Source organism: Oryzias latipes, chromosome 12 (assembly GCF_053564925.1).
Source record: "Oryzias latipes strain Hd-rR chromosome 12, Olatipes_Hd-rR_3.1".
NCBI classification, from domain to species: Eukaryota; Metazoa; Chordata; class Actinopteri; order Beloniformes; family Adrianichthyidae; genus Oryzias; species Oryzias latipes.
In genome coordinates, this window is record NC_136248.1 from 13,040,139 (window position 1) to 13,060,548 (window position 20,410).

General features: G+C 37.7%; 1 protein-coding gene and 1 long non-coding RNA gene across 2 annotated transcripts in view; both read right to left on the minus strand.

Moving 5' to 3' along the window:
• Positions 1 to 3,765: 3,765 nt before the first annotated feature.
• On the minus strand, positions 3,766 to 6,289 carry LOC144996528 (uncharacterized). Its single transcript, XR_013659447.1, has 2 exons — positions 4,001 to 6,289; positions 3,766 to 3,922 (listed from the first exon to the last, which is right to left on the minus strand). It is a non-coding gene; the product is annotated as an uncharacterized LOC144996528 (long non-coding RNA).
• Positions 6,290 to 11,129: 4,840 nt separating this feature from the next.
• Positions 11,130 to 20,410, minus strand: part of galt (galactose-1-phosphate uridylyltransferase) — a 43,008-nt gene continuing 33,727 nt past the window's right edge. The window contains exons 9-11 of the mRNA XM_004075009.5: positions 18,877 to 18,960; positions 12,192 to 12,346; positions 11,130 to 12,093 (exon numbers count right to left, since the gene is read on the minus strand). Of these exons, the coding sequence (XP_004075057.1) occupies positions 11,998 to 12,093; positions 12,192 to 12,346; positions 18,877 to 18,960 (335 nt within the window). The 3' untranslated portion in view covers positions 11,130 to 11,997. The remainder of the gene's footprint in view (positions 12,094 to 12,191; positions 12,347 to 18,876; positions 18,961 to 20,410) is intronic.

The window sequence follows — 20,410 nt, forward strand, 5'->3', positions numbered from 1 at the left end:
TCTATATTCGCCAATCCAGTCAGCATCGATGCACGCTGGTCCTTTTCAGAGACTTCTGGAAAATTTCTAGGGAACTTGATTTTGGAATTGTAGATTCGGACAGCACTACAAAATGACGACCGTACAATACAGTGCTCTATGTTGTGAATAGGGAGAGAATTCAGACATAGCATTAAGATAATACTTTTTGACGCAGCTACACTGTATATTGGTGCATAGTACAACACCTGACTGACGCCTCACTGCCACCAAGTGGTGGGAGGCTAAATTCAGGTCCCGCGGGTGAAACCACAATCTGTCCAACTGTGTGACAACAGAGAACAGGACCAAAAAAAAAAAACTGTTTTTTTTTTTTCATAGCAACAGAGTTTGAGCCAGTCGATATCAATAACAGAGAAGAAGCATGAAGACTAAAAGTAATAAACAGCCAAAAACTGTTGTGAGATAATATCCACAGCTGTGGAGTGGAATTATTCCCCAACAGTGCTGTGACAAGCACAATGAAATAATACATGATTTTTCTTGTTGTTCAAAGAGGCTGATACATTTAAAATTCCCTCCATCTTATCTTGTTTAGATCCGAACACTGCTTATAAATTTCAGCATCTAGCTGATTAATTTTTTTTATCAATTCCAGAAGCATTTTTGCACTAGTTTTTTAAATCTCAGATACCTGAGGAAACAATATCTCACCAATATGATATTGCAATTTTTCCTGTTTCCCAGTGCATTTGTAAAGATTTCAAGATAAAGCTGCATACATACGGCTTATCATTGTTTTCAGAGCATTGGTACCACTTCTTAAAGTGCAGTACAGTGTGTTAAGTATCAGAAGCTAACATTTGCTTCCTGGCTATGTCTCATCCTTCACATTTCCATTTAAACGTTTTTCATAGTCAGATGGTGCATCGATTGTACTTGCTTTTTTTTGTTAATAGAAAAAAACAAAAAAGGAAAAGAAAAAAAGACTTTCTGACAGCATTTGCTGAGTCAGCTTTCATGCAGATTAATGATCCCTAAGTGTGAAAAGGAAAAGGCAAGAGAAGAATAAGAAACAGGAGATAACGGACGAATAACACCTGAAACGGAGCATAGAGGAAAAATGTATTTAGATGATTCCTTCTCTAATCTCCACAACCCATTTTTATGCATTCACGTATTGAACATTCTTTCACCATCTACCTGGATATGTATTATGATGTTTTGATTTCTCATAAATTAATAGGAAGTATGATGTGGCAAATCTGTGTTTTAATTCCCAAGTTTTTTTTTAATTTATTTTCATTTTTTATTGTTAGGTTGGTGCGCACTTTTGATATTTTTTCCTATTTTTCTTCTTTCTAACCTTCTGGAAATGTAACTTTCAACTGGATATGTACGGGTCAAGTAAAAAAAAAAGGTAAAAAAGACAACAGGAAAGAAAGGATGTTTCATTCCGTTTTTCACAGAAGTTTTAACTGATTTTTTAGCTGAAAGTGAACATAATGACAAGAAGAAATGGAAGAAACCTAATCGAAAAGCAATGGAAAATGTAAAAAAAAAAGAAGACAAATCCGTATGACCTGCCTGCGTCTCACTTAGTTCACCCTTACTCACCCTTGTGTGTTTCTTAGTGTCACTTGTAGCATGCTCATGGAAAAAAATGTGCATTAGCATTTTTACTCTACTTGTTCACTGAGTGATTAACGACCTTCATATTTCATGCTGGCCACCTGCACAGGTTTGCAGACAGCCCATATACTCTATATCCATAAGGGTAGCTGTGACTAAGATTATAGATTTTTTTTTTTAATAAATCAAAGTAGTAAGATTTTACAACATTTAGTTCTCCAACAACTGTTAACACTCATAAACCTTCTGTTTACAAGATCTGAAATACATTAGCATAAAAATTTTCAATTTTGAGAGAAACTTAACTAATAAATGGCTGCACTGTCAGTCTACACCCTACCAGCTTGGAGATCTTTTCTTTATATTGCCTATTTTTCTCCCTGGCCCTGGGATGGGACGTAACATAAGTGGGGGCTCGTCCGGGACAGGTGCAGAAGTGACCACAATGGAAATAAAGATGAGGTTTAGTAAAGGGAACAAACTTAAATTCACAGGCACTACTCACCATATTCAAACAAACCAAAGATATCCCCCAAAATGCAACAGAAAAACAAATAACACAACTACCAACTGAACCTACAGTGGAACTCAAACCATATGGACAGTACTAAGACAAAACCATAAATGAAAAAAAGACCACAGCGAAGAAGGAAAACAAGGCTGTTCCCGAATGCTCCTAAAAGCTAAGTCTGACAGCAGGGGCAAGCTGAGAAAACGGATCTCTCTCAGGCAATTCAGCTGCCACTGGAGCAGGGGCTGCTGAGGCTTTTATGCTTCCCGCCCAGCCTTGTTAATGGAGGAAGTAAGGAGGCCGCAATCTCCTGCAGAAGGTGGAGTCAGGCAGCGTGCTGGAGTATGCCTCTGCAGGGGATAAACTTACACACACACAAAAATACACACCAAAGGTCTGGGGCAGTAACAGCCCCACAAAACATTTTAATTATAAGAACACAATGATGTGAAAGCAATTTTCAAATTGTGATAATAGGTGTTTGATAGATGGATACTAAGCAGGAGCCCCAGTTAACCTCTTTAGCATTTTTGACATGCAGTGAAAAATCCTAACCACATTCTTACACCACATAAAAACTCCACACTGACATGCTGACCTGCAGGGTCAAACCTTTCTGCTGTGAGCCAGTAATGCTAACCTTTGCAGCTACTGTGCTGGCCTCACATTTACATAATCTATAATTTATGCACTTACTTGATCCCTGGTGAGTTATTGTGCTTGTATCACTGTTTTTCTCTGATAATTTGATCTAGCATAACCTCGAATTATAGCAGATGACCCTGATGACGCCAACATTTTAACGTAAAGTCATCCATCCTTAAAGGCCAATAATCTTGTTTCCAGTCTGTTCACTCTGAAACAAAAAAGTCTGTAATGTTTACATATTTCACTTTTACAATGGATGTTTGTGACAATCATTATTAAGCTAACATTTGAATTATGGAAAATAATAGGTTCATGAAAACACATCACTTTTTAATTTAACAACTAGTGTCTAGGGATGGATAGCGAGCTCCGGTATATAGAACGAGCCCTGGGGCAACATTTTTCAAGATCGCAGTATCGGTAAGATCTGACCTCAACGGTTCTGACATCGGTACTGGAGAAGTCGCTTTTTATGTATGTCCCACAAGATATAAACATTATCTGCCATATTTAACTCACCAAGTCAGTCAATTTTCAGTTGAGGTCTGTCTGGCTATTTGTGTGCACGGGGCTGTTGTTCAGACAAAATTTATTAAATCTGCGCTAGAGCGCCCAGACTCGTGTCAACCTGCTGCTATGATGACTGTATTTTGCGCTCTGTGTAGAATGCAGTGGAGGGTTGCGGGAAAAAAACAACTCCCTGCTGCAGAGGATGTGGACAGGTGAACAGGTAGAGAGGAAAAGCAGAGAGAGGAGGGGCTTTGGCTTCAAACTCTGTCAGAGAGATGGAAACACGGGCGTCAGATATAGACGCAGCTTTCACTGCGGGAGTTGAAGCAGGCACTTTCTCTCTGGGATGATTTTAAAACCTCAAACAATTATTTACTTTGTTTTATATTTACATCATGACAGCAATATGTCAAAACTGTCATGATCGGGGCAAGAGTTCAGAGTGACCCAAACGCTGGAACCCGGAAAGAGGCTCGGACTCAACGGTAAGTTTAAGAGGTTTAATCGAGGAACAGAGGTTGACAGGTTTCTTCCTAGGCGAGGAGCGGCGGCTGGCTGGAGGGATCTTGAGGCGGATTTTCCAGAGGGAGGACTGCGACGTCTGTGGACTGCGACCAGGTGAGTATCCAACAGGTTTCTTTCCTGAAGCAGAGCGAGAGGTACAATGAGCAAAGAGTAACGAGACAGGAGTCAAAAACCTGAGCTGACCAGACTATGCACCATAGGAGGAACAACGAACTGGCACCGGCTGATGATCCAGGAGGAGCTTATGAAGGCAGGAGAAGATGAGGTAAGTGGATCCAGCTGGTCGCGTCCAAAACAGGAAGGAGGGGGGAGGAGGGAGTAGCTGACAGGCCATGACAAAAACATTGCTGTTTATTTTTCATGTATTTTACTTTTCAAGTTGGAAAAATGTATAGAGTAAAATGTTTTGTTAAATAAAACAATGTTGTTGCATAATGAGGAAATAAAACACTTCATGTGCTTAATTTGTTATTAATTTATTTTTGTGCTCAAAAAGTATCGATAAGAGTATCAACGGGGGACTCCACACTTTCTGTGTGGAGTTTGCATGTTCTCCCAGTGCATGCGTGGGTTTTATCCGGGGTCTCTGGCTTCCTCCCACCGTCCAAAAACATGCTTCATAGGTTATTCTGCAACTCTAAATTGTCCCTAGGTGTGAGTGTGATTGTGACAGACTGCGACAGACTGGCGACCTCTTCAGGGTGTCCCCTGCCTTCGCCAATAAGTGTCCGGGATAGGCTCTGGCAGCCTCGTGACCCCGAAAGGGAACAAATGGAAGAAGATGAATGAATAATAATATAATATCATATAGGTTGAAATGATATCAAAATATATATGTTTGTTTACACCATATTCACAAAAGGCTTTCTTTGTTACCTTTTGAGATAATTATGCACTCACAATATTATATCCAGCATTCCAGAAAATATTCTGATGCACAAAATGGACTGTTAGGATAATTATTTCCTTTTTTGTATCACTGTAATAGCTTTTAGGCCTTTGTCTCCTCAGTTTTAAATCTCTTATTTCTTTCTTTCTGGCCTGAGATAATGTACAATTAAATGGGAGATTCGAAAGTGACAACTTTAGACAGCATTTTTTACTTTTCTTTCCCTGTTTTTTCACAGCATTATCAGTTAAGTTTCTTCTTTTTTATTTTATTTTTTTGCAGAGAATGGATTTTGCTTTTTGTGACATTTTTGTACCAGGTGGACATGCCTCCAGAGACGCCCTCTGTGTGTTATCTCTTCTTTTTTATCCCTTCAGCTCAGGAGGGAGGATTTTGCACTGAGCTGCAGTCTGGATGACAAACTGTGTCTAAAGTCCTTGCTGATACATTGAAATACTGTTTAGTTATATTAATAATAACAAACTTACTAAGTTTCAGATAGGCACACAGTAGATAACCTCTTTCTTTAGCCTCTCCACCATGGCCAAGACCAATGAGCTGTCAAAGGACACCAGGGACGAGACTGTACACCTGAACAAAACTAGGATGAACCAATCTACAATGAAAAGGCAGCTTGAAGAGAAGAGATCAACTGTTGGAGCAATTATTAGAAAACGTAAGAAATACAAGATTACTGACAATCTCTAACTGGAGCCGCACACAAGATACCACCAGGTGGGATACAAATGATCTCCAGAGGAGCGCATGTGTGCCTTACAGCTCACTTGAGGCTTGCATGGCCACCTCAAAGGATGTCATGAAAATTGTATAAGGTTGTCGTGCGTGTGGTAAGTAGATTTTGAAGTATTTGTAAGGATAATATAAGTTGCATGCACTTACGGGTGATGCTGTCATATGGTGCTCTTAAACAAAACTCTAGTCTTTAGTAAGGTGTGAGTACTGGTCCCTCACTGACCACGGCCAAATGCTGCACACAGAGGATGTGCACCGGATATGCAAGTGCCTGTAGGATGTCTACATAAACTACTTTCTGATAATCTACTTCCTTCATTTCTAACAGTGAGGCTGCCTTCAAGAAGCATGCATTTATTACATGAACTGCAGTCACAGGTTCCTTGCACAGTCCAAAATCTTCGGGGGGGTTGAATGTCGTATGAATGTTTTCTACAACCTGTTGCCAGCGCTTGTAAAAACATATTTGCATAAAAATGATCTCTCTTTGGCCTCACCAAGTGGTCTATATGACCTCATTATTTCGTGCGGGCACCTGCGTACCCCATTCATGGTTTACAGAGAGCTTCTATCTAGCTGTAGGAGGAGTGGTGACAAAGGTTTCACAGACAGGTTTCATAGTAAGACACAACATTGTCATGGATTTACAGTGTGTTCCAAATTATTGTGCAAAGTGTATTTACCGGTAAGTGTCAAAAAGTTGTTTTCAAACAAACACATGGATGGTTCTGTGTCAGGGGGCTCTTTGGATCACGGACGTCAATCTTAGACACCTGTGATAATTAGTTTGCCATGCGAGTTCAATTAAAGGATAAACTACTAAAGAACGACGTTCCTGACTATTTAAGCAATGTTTTCCATGTTGCCCTACAGCACACATGATTCAGCTGATCTTCCAGCTCTGCAAAGGCCCCATCTTGCCAGTCATTGGGGGCAGGTGTATTTAAACAGGGTGGGATTAAAAACTGCAGGACATTGGACCCCTAAGGAGCAGAGTTGAGAAGGACTGGCCTAGCTGGTTGCAAGACGTCAATCTACATAGAAAATCTGTCACAGGTGATGCCCATTGACACCCTCAAAACATCACCGTTCTTGAGAAGATCTGCATGGAAGAATGAGCTGAATGTGAGTGTGCAAACCTGCTGAAGACTTGCAGAAAACCTCAGAGATCTTTTCTTTTTGAACAAAAACTGTGTTTTGGCAACTTTTTTGTAGAAATAAATTCTTTAAAAATCATATAATGTGATTTCCTGATCCTTTTTTACATTGTCTCTCAGTTATAGTGTTGTGTAACAACGATAAATATTTCAACTTTTTAAGTGGAACAACTTGAAAAATCACTGACTACCACATACTTTTTTTGTGTTTAGGGGTGTGATGTTTGAGGCACAGAGCCAAACTCTAACAACTTATAATCAAAATTATATAACAACATTGTAGCAAAAAAGCTGAGTCCATAAAATAAATCTGCAAAGCTTTAATATCTAAAACTTTGAGTGAAAAAAAAATCCAATTAGGTAACTGGTTTCCTCCCTCTGCTCCTGTGTTCATCCCGTTCTCTTTCATCCTTGTCTACTCCTGTATATTTTCCTCTTTCTCATCCTCAGATCTTTAGCACCCAGCGAGGTGACAGATTAGCAGGTAAGAGGCTCGCCCACACCTCCCTTTAATTGGAATCCACTGAGCTGCATCAGCCTTACCCTGCTGAGCCCAGAAAGGGGAGCAGTTGTGGTTCAGAATTTGCCAGGACACTTTTGCTTTTACACTGACTGACCATATCATCACGAATGCCTGCTTAGAAGTGAATGGACCTTTGGATTGTGTAAAAACAGTACAGAAAAATTAAGAAAAATATGGCACCTTACAAATATATGAGCACACAGAGGTATATTCTTTGGTCTTAGTTGCGACAGGGTTGGGGGAGTCGTAGGCATTGTGTGTATTTTACAATTTTTGTGTGTGTTTTTGAAGGTCTTTTTTTGCTTTCTGATTTTGAGTTGAAAAATGTTATTACATTTTGGGGCTGCCGTGGTGCAGAGGCAGAGCGGTAAACCTCTTATTAGGAGATTGCAGGTTCCGTTCACACCCTGCCCACCCATGTGTCAAAGTGTCCTTAGGCAAGACACTGAACCCCACATTGCTCCTGGTGGTTATAGGTTGGCGCCAGTTTTCAGCAGCAAGCTGCACATATCAGTGAATGTGAACTTCTTTCAACAATCCAACAACAATTTGGTGACAAAAAAAGCATTTTCCAGCATGATGGAGCACCTTGCCATAAGGCACAAGTGATAACTAAGTTGTTCAGGGACCAAGACGTTGAAAATTTAGGTCCATCCAGATTTTAATCCCATTGAAAATTCGAGGTCAATCCTCAAGAGGAGGGTGGACCATCAAAATTCTGAAAAACTCCAAGAACTGATTCTGAAAGAATGGGTTACTATCAATCAGGATTTGGCCCAGAAGTTGATTGAAAACATGCCCAGTCAAATCGCAGAGGTCCTGAAAAAAAAGGGCTAACGCTGCAAATACTGACTCTTTGCATAAATGTCAGGTAATTGTTGATAAAAACCTTTGAAACGTATGAAGTGCTTGTAATTATACTTCAGTAATTCACTGAAAACGAAGATATAAAAGCAGTTTAGCAGTAAACTTTGTGAAAACTAATATTTGTGTCATTCTCAAAACTTTTGGCCATGACTGTAAGGTTGGGGTTTGGAGGGGCCTGTAAGCTAGTGGGACAGCGCGTAAACAGGTGGATGATGAAGTGGGGATGGGCTAACTTTCCAATGAGATACTGCCCCTCTGCAGAAACGATGTCCTAGAAAGTGACATATTTTTAGATTTTGGCTAAAAACATGATTAGAATTTAAAGACCACCAGGATCAGAGTTAGACTTTAAATGCAGAAAAGCAGGTACAATGTATTTATTTTCTTTCATAACAGGCTACAGAAGACCAGCAACAATTTTTATTTTTTCTGGTTGGTTTGTTTTGTATGAGTGAAAACAGAATCGGTTAAAAAAAGCGCAGTCCCTGCTGTCTGTGAGGAGATGGAAATATCTGTTCACTTACACACCCCAAGACTCTCCAAGGAGTGCTGAAATAGATGAGAAAAGAATCTATGGTGGGCCCGGAGGACTGGATAAATATTGACCTGAATGAATGAGGTCTGTCACAGTACATAAAAAGGTTTGTAAGAACATCCACAGACGCGCTTCTGGTTTAATCAACACCCATGCCCTGGAAGGACCTCACAGTGAATAAACTGTACTTACACTCTCAACTGCTAACTCACACATAAAAAAAGAAATTTACCAAAACCAGCATCAATATTTATGGATTTTTTAGTGGAAGAAGTTTGAAAACTGAGAGTGGGAACTGTGTGTTTAGCTGAATTCTGTTATTTTCAATGTCAGTGCAAGCATTCCTTTATGTATCATCGTTTTCCATTTTTCTTAAACCTTTTCCTTTATTTTAAAGTTGTTTCTTGCAGAAATATAGCATAAAAGTTTCTAAAGTGGTGCTTTGAGGGGTAATTGTTTAGACTATACCTTTGATTTAGAAGAGGTTTGTGCTTCAAATGTGTTTTCAGCAGCACTTTTTCATAGATGTTGTAAAAAAAACACTTTTTTTATACCATCTAACATCCCAGCTATATGAAAGACCAATATCATGCTTGTGCTGTATTATGAAATGTGTTTAGTCATTCTGCATGACATTTAAGAGAAATTCCCCTGACTTTTTAAGCACCAGACCTTCATCACCCTAACCTGCTGATAACTCACATTTTCTAGTTTAAACCTAAACTGTAATCCCCTTGTGCCTTGGATTGCTTCTCTATTCCATGCACAACCATTTAAGGTCATTTTTATTCAAAAAAAGTTAAACTTTTAAAGTTGTAGAAGTTAGCATAATAGATTCATATTGGAATTGTGCAGGAGAGTTTAAAGAAGAAGTTTAAATGCAGCCTGAAGAAGATAACAATCATTTTTCATAAAATGATCAAAACCCTTGATTCCATTCTCCTTCACATGTGCACGATTATTGCTAAAAAAGGGTTTTTAAATGCTAAAATATTCCAATTCAAATTAGCATGGACCACATCCACCACAGTTAATCATAAAAATATTTTTATTACATTGCAAGTGACATTGCATCGCACTTTATTTGGTAAGCCTTGCTAGTACCAAGTTGGACCCCCGTTTTACCTTCAGAACTGCCCTAATCCTTCGTGGCATGGATTCAAGATGTTACTGAAAACATTCCTTAGCCCTTGTGCTATCCTAGGCACTTTAACATTGGGAGTTGGGTCATCCTTAACCTTTTTTTTTTAATGATTTGAGATCTTCACTGGTGTCTATGGATTACATGAAATACTCCTTACCTTTATCCACCTTTGTTATGGTAGGGATAACACATCAATGTAAGGGTGGGGTCATAGGATAGCACAAGGGTTAAAGAGTTTGGTCCGTATTGACATGATAGTAACATGCAGTTTCTGCTGATTTTTTTGGCTGCACATTTGTGATGTCAATCTCCCGTTCCACCACATCCCAAAGGTTCTCTATTGGGTTGAGATCTGGTGACTGTAGAGGCCATTTGAAAACAGTGACCACATTGTCATGTTCAAGAAACCAGTCTGAGATTATTCCAGTTCACTGACATGGGACGTTATCCTGGTGGAAGTAGCCATTAGAAGATGGATGCATTGTGGTCAGAAAGGGATGGACATGGTCAGCAACAATACTCTGGCAGCCATTGTAGCCGTGCTCAATCGGTACTCAGGGGCCAAACGTCAACCAAGAAAATATCCCCCACACTATTACACCACTACCACCAGCGTTAAACATTGATAAAAGGCAGGATGGATCCATGTTTCTTCTTGTTGATGCCAAATTCTGACCCTACCATCTGAAAACAGTAGCAGAAATGGAGACTCATCAGAATAGGGAATGTTTTTTTAAATCTTTTAATAGCGAGCCTGCGGGAATTGTAGCCTGAGTTTCCTGTTCTTAGCTGACTGGATTGGCACCCAGTGTGGTCTCCTGCTGTTGTAGCCCATCTGCCCCAAGGTTGGATGTGTTGTGTGTTCAAAGATGTTCTTCTGCATACTTCAGTTGTAACGAGTGGTTATTTGAGTTACTCCAACCCGGAAGTGCAAGATGGTGCCAGTGTATCCGGCCTGCCGTCTGTTGCTCCTCTGTATTTACAGGATTTTACTTTTTTTGATAAGTGTCACACTAAAATCAACCTTCCTGCTGGTTGCTTTTAGATTTTCGTTTTTTGTCCAAAATCCCTAATCCAGGACATTTTGCCAGTCAGAAACATCGGCCACCTTTCTTTGAAGAAGTTCCAGCGTTCCTGCGTCGCCTACCCGTGCTTCCTCCTCTGGCGCCGTGAGTGACCATGCTTGACATTCAGCATTAAGGGGTTGGATTGGGGGGGGGGGTCATAAAGTGGTCAAATGGAGAGCACAAATTTCACACACCTAGGTACTGATGTGACAACTAATGGGGCTTTGACATTCAAAACTCAATTTTTTCAAAGCACTTGTTACCCTAAAGTATAAGGAGAACATTTTACGTTGTTTTAATGCAAAAAGTTTAAGAAAAAAAAGTAAACGAAATAAAACATCCCCCCTTTGAGGGAAATGGTATGTGGTACATGACATAACAGCCTCATGTGCATTTTTCCATTTTTATTTTTCAGCTACTAAAAGCAGGCCAAGATATATTGATAAACATAAAAAGAAGACAATAAATGACAATGTGAGGCCATAAATGACCGGTTTTTGATAGAAGCACACACAGCTACAACTTATATTTGCCTTGAAAATATATCTCATGCTTTCTAAGTCATTTAAGGTTAAAATGACATTTATTAAAGTTTCATATAAAAAATACTAAAAAATAACACTTTACTTAAGTGAACAAACACCTTAAAACTATTCCAAGAGACAAAACATTATGGTTGAAAGCTTTCCATTAGAGCCAGACAGGATTTCTTCAAATTTAACAGAGGAGGCTGAATAATATTTGGTTATTCTACATTCTAAGAAAGAAGAAGGGCATTGTACCACATTTGATTTCAAATCCAATTAATGAAGGAAGCTCAGAAGCAAACATATATGAAATGTTTTCATCCTACTTTGGCAAAGAAAAGGTTTGAAAGGCTGAGTGTCATTAAAGCCACTTTTAACCCTTGTGCTATCCTAGGCATTAACATTGGAAGTGGGGTCATCTAGACCCCACTAGACAGTGCGCTGAACTTTTTTTTCTTCATTTATTTGTGATCTTCACTGGTTTCCTTGATTACATGAATCCTCTCCACCTTTATCTACCCTTGTCATGGTAGGGAGAACATGTCAATGGTCATCTTGACCCCATAGGATAGCACAAGGGTTACATGTTTCTCACAAAACTTTTGTATTAAAAATGGACTAGTGATGCACTAAGCAGAAAGGGGGGAAAAACTGAAATCTTTTTGCATGTGTTTTTAATTGTATTTTTAGTGAACTTCTTGATTATACTGCCTTCATTGAATTGTTTGTATCACCCGTCACGCTGACTTTTCCTTTTTTCTTCCATCTCCTGGTTCTCCCTGGTTTTATAGTGCTGATCTGGCAGATTTCTTAGCTTCTCGGCAGCCTTGAACACAAACACAACAAATGATTATGAATCATTCTTTTTTTTTAAGACTGGATTAACTATGCTTGTATTGCTACCTATGGAAACGTCTGTGTTACCTGTTCAGGAGTAAGATCCCTTTGCTCCTGGGCAAGCATCTCGTACCCCACCATAAACTTCTTTACCGTGCCTGAACGCAGGAGAGGCGGGTAGTAATGAGCGTGAAGCTGCCAGTGGGAGTTATCCTCTTTCAAATGGGGGCCAGTTGGTGCTCCTGAAAATGGAAATTAGGCAAACAAAACACAAGAATGAAACATTTCATCATTAAAGACTATTGATGGTAAATTAGCTTAATTTTGTCCTTTCAACTAAATTTAAGCTAAATTACTTGTCATATTTTATTATACAGAAAATGTCTTCTTCTTGTTTTACTGTCTTCATATGTGATGAATATCAAACTGCCCTGGATGTTATTTTAGTTCATCAGAAAATCCCCTCTGAGTTATTGGCAGGACTGTTAGCGCAAAGTGAGCCCGCTTTCCTTTTCCATCATTCCTTTGTTTACACTCTCTCCTACTAGTTTTCAGCCCCCTACACTTCCAAACTGACATTAGCTGTGCAACAAAAATGGCGAGCAATATCGGAGCTATCCAGTCATACAGTTTTGAACCAGATGCCAGCTCAGACGAGGAAAACAAAGACATACATGGATTTAATTGTCTGCAAGTGAATGCATCGAAATGAAGGGAGCGTTAGGCCCACCAATTGTAGTTTGTACATAACCACAAGCTTTTTTAAATGACATGTTTTCATCTGAATCGTTTTCACCAGAATTTGAATAAATAAATACTCAGAAATGCAATTCTAATCTTAATTTTCTTAATCTATGTCCTCTAGCATAAGAAAACATGTTAAAAACACCAAAAACACCATTTTCATTTGAGTGGGTCTTTAAGTGGTCCGTCAACATGTATTTTAGCTAAAACATTTTGTAGTTTTTTTATTTTAGGTGCACAAATGTTTGGTCCTGTGAGCTGTAATGCCTATTTCTATGGATTATCATCAGTCAAGCTTCTTCCCCACTCAGGATGAAAAATTCTCCAATTGTAGTACCCAGCCTTCCCTAAATGTTTAGCTAATTTTAGTTTAATTTGTATCGTCACATCAAAATTTTGGATCATTCATTTTAAGTACAGACTAAAAGGAAATCCTTACAAATGTGAGGATTCATATATAAGGATTCCCATAAATACTTTGGTAAAGCAACAAACAATGATAACGCAAAAAGAAAGGCAGAAACTATTTTTTTCTAAAACCTATTCAGAACATGTCCCCTAAAGAGATAACACTTTTTCTATTAAGCCATTCTCTTCGCTATGGGAGCTAATCAGGCTCAGATAAAGATGACAGGGGGGTGACAAACTAATGGATGAGAAAACAGAGAGGCAGACAAAAAAAAAAAAGCCTGAAGAGAAGAAAGGAGATTAAAAAATTTATGTAGATAGATGCTCCTATTAGAAGACAATTATGGAGTTTTAAATTGTCTTTGGGTTTGTTTGTACCAATGACTGTGAATCAGTGAACCACAGGCTGCAATGCCTCACATTTAAATAGATGTCCCTGAATAAGGAACCACCAATTATAGCAGTTGTTAATGCATCTCATTCAACAGTTTTTCATGCAATACTATCATTGTGGACTCAGCATAGCTAACTAAATGTAAACATTACAGTCACTTCATGCATGTCTGTTGATCTACTTCAATTTTCATGTACAAGCATCTTAAACACATAAGTAGAAAGAGCGAGGCAGAAGAGTGAGTGAAATGTCAAAGATCACACATAGATGGTTAATAACAGTATGTGCACAATGACCGCAATAAACTCATTTTCTCGCATCAATTGTTTTGTGATACATTAATAATTTTGTAAAACATTGCCTGCAACATCCACCTAGTGTGGTTCTAAAAATGTTTTGTTTTCTCTCTTTTAAGCAAAACTATAGTTACACCTAAAACAAACATACATTAACAATTTTTTCAGTCAAAAGGTGAAACCTTTGGTTTATATAGGTTCTAAACAGTACATCAAAAGCAAACATCTGCATTAGTTCTTTACTGAAGATGTGTCATCTCCAAATTAAAAAGCCTTGAGGAAAAAGAGATTAAACATTAAAAAAAAGATATAAACCAAGTCCTGTTGGCTCCTTTCCACCCACTTCTTTGAATAAATCAACCAGGATGAATGAGAATCTACAGACATGTTTTTATAGAATCACTACACAAACAAAGATTTTAAGCTTTCATTTTTTGTAATTTGATTAATTAAAGCTCAATATAATAAAAACGTAATATTTTTTGTGTTTAACTATTTATGAACTAGCAGACCAGTGAGATCCGAGCTTAAGACTATTTAGAGAGATTAGTGGAAACCATGACGCAATTGACTCAAAAGGAAAAATTAGGAATCTATAACTCCTGGGAACTTGAGCATGTTACTCCATAAAGGTTAACGAAAAGGTTGTATAAATACTCCTTTAGGAATTATACATTAGTTAAATAATTCTTTGTCTCCGACTGAACAATCATAGTCCTTTGAAAAACAATCTTGACAGAAAAGTGGGTTCAACCTTGCCCAACCTACGGTAAACAACTCATTTCAGAATTTATGTAAAAATCAAATGAAATACGCTTGTATTCTCATTCTTTAATAGCCATGATTCAACTATTTATTGATATCCTTTTCCAACAAAAAAAACACATCATGTCCTAAAACTCGACTTTTTTTTCCCTCTGGACTGTCTTTGGAATTGTTTCTTCTACATACTTACTTTTCTTTTTATATTATTAATAATAATTTAAAAAGTTATTTTCAATCACTCCTCTGTTTTGACTAAAAAGTAGTACAGCTCTAAAGCGCTGTAAATCAAAGAAACTGTTCCCTAGATTTCTAAGTAATGAGCAAATAAAAACATTTTTCATTTTTTTCTTCCCTTTGGACATTAAATAAGAGATAGTTGACTTAAAAAGTCTGAGACTACATACATGAAAGTGAACCCAAAGATTGTCTGCTTAAAATGTTCAACGCATCGCTATGACATGACCACGCTTTAGGGGAGATAAAAGAGAATAGATTAAAGCGAAGCTGAACATAAAATCACTAAAGGCAAGCCCCTACAAGAACTTCTTTAAATTTAGAAATCTTTATGCTACAAAAAAGAGAAAACATGATCACGTGCCTTCGGTACCTTCTTTTTTTTCTACACCACATTTATCTCTGTTTATAAACTTTATTTTTTAAACAAGTACAGAGAATTTAAGTGATTAGGCCCGAAAAAGGACAAATTCATTGTCTGTATCTGCAATCACTGTGATAAACCCTAGCTTAAAAAAATGCCTGTGATTTGTTACGTTGGTCTGACATGCCTCCCCTCTGTGAACTGGTGAATAAAAATGAAAGGAAATGAGGAGAGGATGTATGTCCACACCAGTGACCACCCCACTCATGATCACAGAGGGCGTCACCACAGGATCCCCCTGATCAAAGCAAGCAGCACCGACCCGGGAGATCCCACTGCAACAACCACATTCAGCGAGGAGGCTTCATGACTGGAGGATCTCCCATGAGGGAAAGAAAACTCTGGAGTTTAAACAAAATCTAAAAACAAAAATGCATGAAAATAAAAAAGATCAAACAAAATCTTTAAATAAAAAAACATGTAGAATTACTAAATTGACCTAAAAAAAACATCATCCTAGATAAAACGTAACAAAACCCGAAAACATTTATTTACCGTAAACATTAAATTTAGCCTCAGTTGTACAGCAGGGCCTGGCGCTGTGAACAGCTCCGACCTACGTTCAGGTCTCGTGAGTCACGTGACAGAAAAGTTAGTGAGTGAAAAAATGGAAGACTGTAACCCTCTCTGGAAAACATTTGTCTCACAACTGAGATTTAACTCATTAAGTTACTTAAAGGATATAGTGTAGATTTAATTTTAGTTTTGTTACTAACTAATTTTAGTTAGTTTTAAAATCTTGCTATAACATCTATTATACCACCAACCAAAAACCAAATCCATCTTACACGCAGAGCTCCATGGTCCCCAGATTTCACCTTGATTTGGCATGCTTCTTTACATTCAACTCCCTGCTCAAAAAGTGGTGGAGTACATTTTGAAAATATATCTTAGAAACATTATTATTCTCCATTGTCACCGAAGGCAAAACATTTTTTATCGATTTTTGCTCTCAGTTAGGTTGTTAAAAGGTTAAAAGCTATACCATGATTTTCTTAGGCTTTTATAGTAAACCGTATCCTGTATATAATATATATCACCTTGGCACATAAAATATTTTTTTTTAAATTACTTATTAGTTATTTTCCTGAACTCTTTTCAAACCCGGAAGTAAGACGACTTGATGAGGCACAGGCTTTCGCTACTTGTGGGTGCTGTCCATTGGTGACATCAACTTACAGTTTGGCAAACTGAACCCATTCTACAAAGAAGGCACGGCATTAAGGAGATTGATTGACAGAGGTCTACAGCCAATCAGAATGCAGAACCCAGTCTGTATTAAAAAAATTCTAGCAGAATTACACTGAAAAAAATATGTGAAACAGTGACACGTTGAAATGTGAACCGCAATATAGCGAAGGAACACTGTACAACAAAAGAACAAAACTGCTCCTATAAATAAATGAAACAAATATATTTACTATGGTGCAATACGGGAAAGAATAAAAGATAAGACCCTACAAAAACACTGGTGTGATATTGTTTACTGTGAGTCAAAACACATTTTATTGTGTATGTTTCAGAGACAGACTACTTGAGCTTTTTGACTCTAATGACATAGTAAGGGTCCCACCTTTCAGTTTGCATAGTTTTTGCAAGTAGATCCGGCTGGTTTACAATTATGGTACCTGGATTTAGGTCAGAGCCTTGGATGGACCATTTGAGCACCAGAACTGCCTCCCTGGGCCTCATTTGTGAATTTTCAAATGCAAAAATAAAACCGTCAGAAGTGCTGTTTGTTTTACAGAGGAGGAAACTTTCTTAATCCTTAAATATTTCCATGCGTCTAAGGATGCAGGGAAGTGGTGACGCATTAAGGATGAGTTTGACATCAAACTCAGCTTGTCATGCAATTCACTAAATTAAGATGACTGACGTATAGGATAAGCCCAACATGTACAAAATGCATGCTGAAATTGAAATGACCGGTCTCAGTAGTATCACATTTAGCAGATATGTACGTGTTGCAGCATGACAAAGCCTAATGTCCTTTATTGTGGAGTAGAGAAACTAATGAAGTGTGAGGATGCAAAAAGAGGTTGTGCGGATGTCAAATTATGATAATCTAACCTTGTAAATGCATGTCCTTTGCTGTCAAAAAAGAAGCTAAAAATGCTGAACACAAAAAAATAAAAAAGGTGGGTACAGGAAAATGTTTTAAAAACTTACATTAAGACATAGAGGTACATGAATGTACATGTTGTAGAAAGCAAGAAATGGCTATGAAATTGGTAAAAGAATTAGCTTTTCAATGACTTGTGCAGCATAAAGAATAGGATATTAGGTGTGTGGAAATAAGGAGGGAAGGATGAACAGGGGATTTGGAGAATTAAAACTCTATGAGGTGTGACTGTCACAAAAACTTAAACAAGGTGTGACACAATTTTACAGCACCTCCTTTCACAATCCTCTTATCTCTGGTTAATATACCTCTAAAAGTATATTAAAATAATAACTGTAAAATGACTTTAAATTACATTATTCCTGCTCCTTTTAATACTGTCGGGGGAGCACTTTTAGATTTCAGTTGTCATTGAAACTAGCTTAAAGCTGGATCAAATAGCATTGGTTTTGCATCAAAATACTTACATTTACAGTATTTTCTGTAAAAAAGCCTTAATTTTTTCCCCAAAACGACACTGAATATCATAACCTAGATCACCTTATATATGGATAGATTCTGGTTGAGTCCACTGATATCTAAGCCATTTTGAGAGCTACACAACATTCTCTCAACATGTCAGTCTACTCAGGTGAGTTCAATCAAAGGAAAAACTACTAGAGAAGGACGTTGCGCATTATTAAGCAGACCAACATTTTCATGCAATATGGGAAAGAAAAAGGATCTCTCTCCTGTTGAAAAGTGTAAAATAGTTAAATGTCTTGGACAAAATAGAAAACATTGGATATTTCACGAAAACTTTAGCATGATCTATTAATACATTTGTGCCTGATTCAGAGCACACCTAAAGGCAGATAAAGGCAAGTATGTAGGTTTGTTCAATAACATTTAATATATATCCAATGATTAGTGACCTGAAAATTATGCTAACTGGCGATATGCATTGAGTATTTAGATAAATCATAGAAAATATCATTTGCATAATAATTTGGAATGTGCTGTTCTGTGAACGCAGTATCTGACTGACTGAGGGACCTATTTCTGACGGTTTTGTCTCGCCTAATGCAACCTATAGATCAGTGTGCCTTATATATGACATATACAATATTCATGAATAGACCATTCATTGACGGTGCCCTTATAATCAATTGCAACCAGTACTGGAAAAATACAGGATATATATTTATTAAACAGTACATAAAATACTATGTAATAAGCCTATATTATCCATCCTATTCCTATATTATCATTTTTTGTATTTAACAATTTCCTACTGCCTATTGTGCCTAAAAATAAATGAAATCAGTATTTTAGGCATTAAAGTCATTTTAGGATGCAGGGAAGTAATTAAAAAAAATGTTAAGCCTCACATCGTCAGGTCTTACCATGCCAGCCCATAGAGTAGGGAAAAGAAACTTCAAACAGGTTGTCATATTTGATCAACAGCTGCTTCATAATATCTGCCAGACCTGTAAAAAAGCAACACAGACAAAGATAAATGAAACACCCTGAGGAAAGTGGACAGACATGGAAAATAAAATACAGTGTGAGTTGAAGAACCCTTATTTCCTAAGTGAAAAGAAATAAGTAAAAAGTGTAAGAAAGGCTGTCATAACAAAAGCATTGAAACTGTCTTTTTTTTAATTGATTGATATTGGACTAGAACAACAGGAGAAGAAAGCAAATTCCTAACAATTGTAACTTTATTTTATAATATTAGGCTAAATAACCTATGCATAGCCTAAACATAACCTAATCCCATATTCATTTCTTGAGAAAATATATGATGTTTATAGTATTTTCAAAGTTGACACACGCAAAAATATCAATGAGACTTTTAATTACTGACTTATTCTTGGTCAAGATCACAGGGTGGGTGGAACCTTCCACCAAATATCCAGCTACTGCTGAGAGAAGATAGGGCACGCCCTGGACAGCTTACAGATTTATACCTAACTGACATTAAGGAACTCCAATTAACCCATTAAGTTTGTTTTTGGACTTTGGGGGTGACTGGGGAACTGACCTGTGCAGCCTTTTATGCTGTGTTAAGCATAAACAGAGTTTAGTGCAACTTATACTCCAACTAAATTATGGTTTTTTTTTTCTACTGCGACTTATACTATGGAAATACGGTAGACACGTAAATATGAGGAGCTATTGTCAAAAGTTTTTAGCCTCATCACCACATGGAAGCTTTCACTGTATATCTCATTTTCAATGCACAGAAGACACCGAATATTTTGAGAGATCAGGTTTATTAATTTTGAAGATCTCTACAAAAGCATTAATAATCACACCTCCATCTCTGGGTTCCCATTTGTGTGATCAATAAAGTATTATTCTATTTTGTTCTAATCTAAACATAAGGAAAAATGGTGTTTGGATCTGGTTCCTCAGTTTCTTTTGTTATAACACAGTAGTGCACAAAAGCCAACTCAATCATGCAAATGACAAACAGAAATTTCACACAGGCTCTGTTGTGGCCCCGGTTAACAAAGACAACCACAAGTTCTGTTGACCTGCAATTGAAAGGTGGATTTCCTGTGTGATCAAGAGGCCAGAAGCAAAGGAGCAAGGCGTTAAGAGTGAAAGCAAGTTCAAGCTTTTCAATCACCTTGTGACTAGAAAGAGGAACAGAAAAGGAGAGATCCTAATGGAGGAGTTTGTTGGATGGATGGATGGAAGGAGGATGTTTTAAAAGTAAAGAGTGTCAGATAAACTGGTGAGTCTTAAGCCTTAGTCACAACTGCCCTTACAGATGGATACAAGCTGTCATAGTCAGCACAAAATAACAAAGTTGAAGACCGCTCTGAGAACCTCATAGAGGAAAATGTTAATGCCCTTTTTTTTCTACTGGCATGCTGTGGACAACAGGTCGCAGCAAACACATAAACAGTAATAGGGCTAAAGAGTATG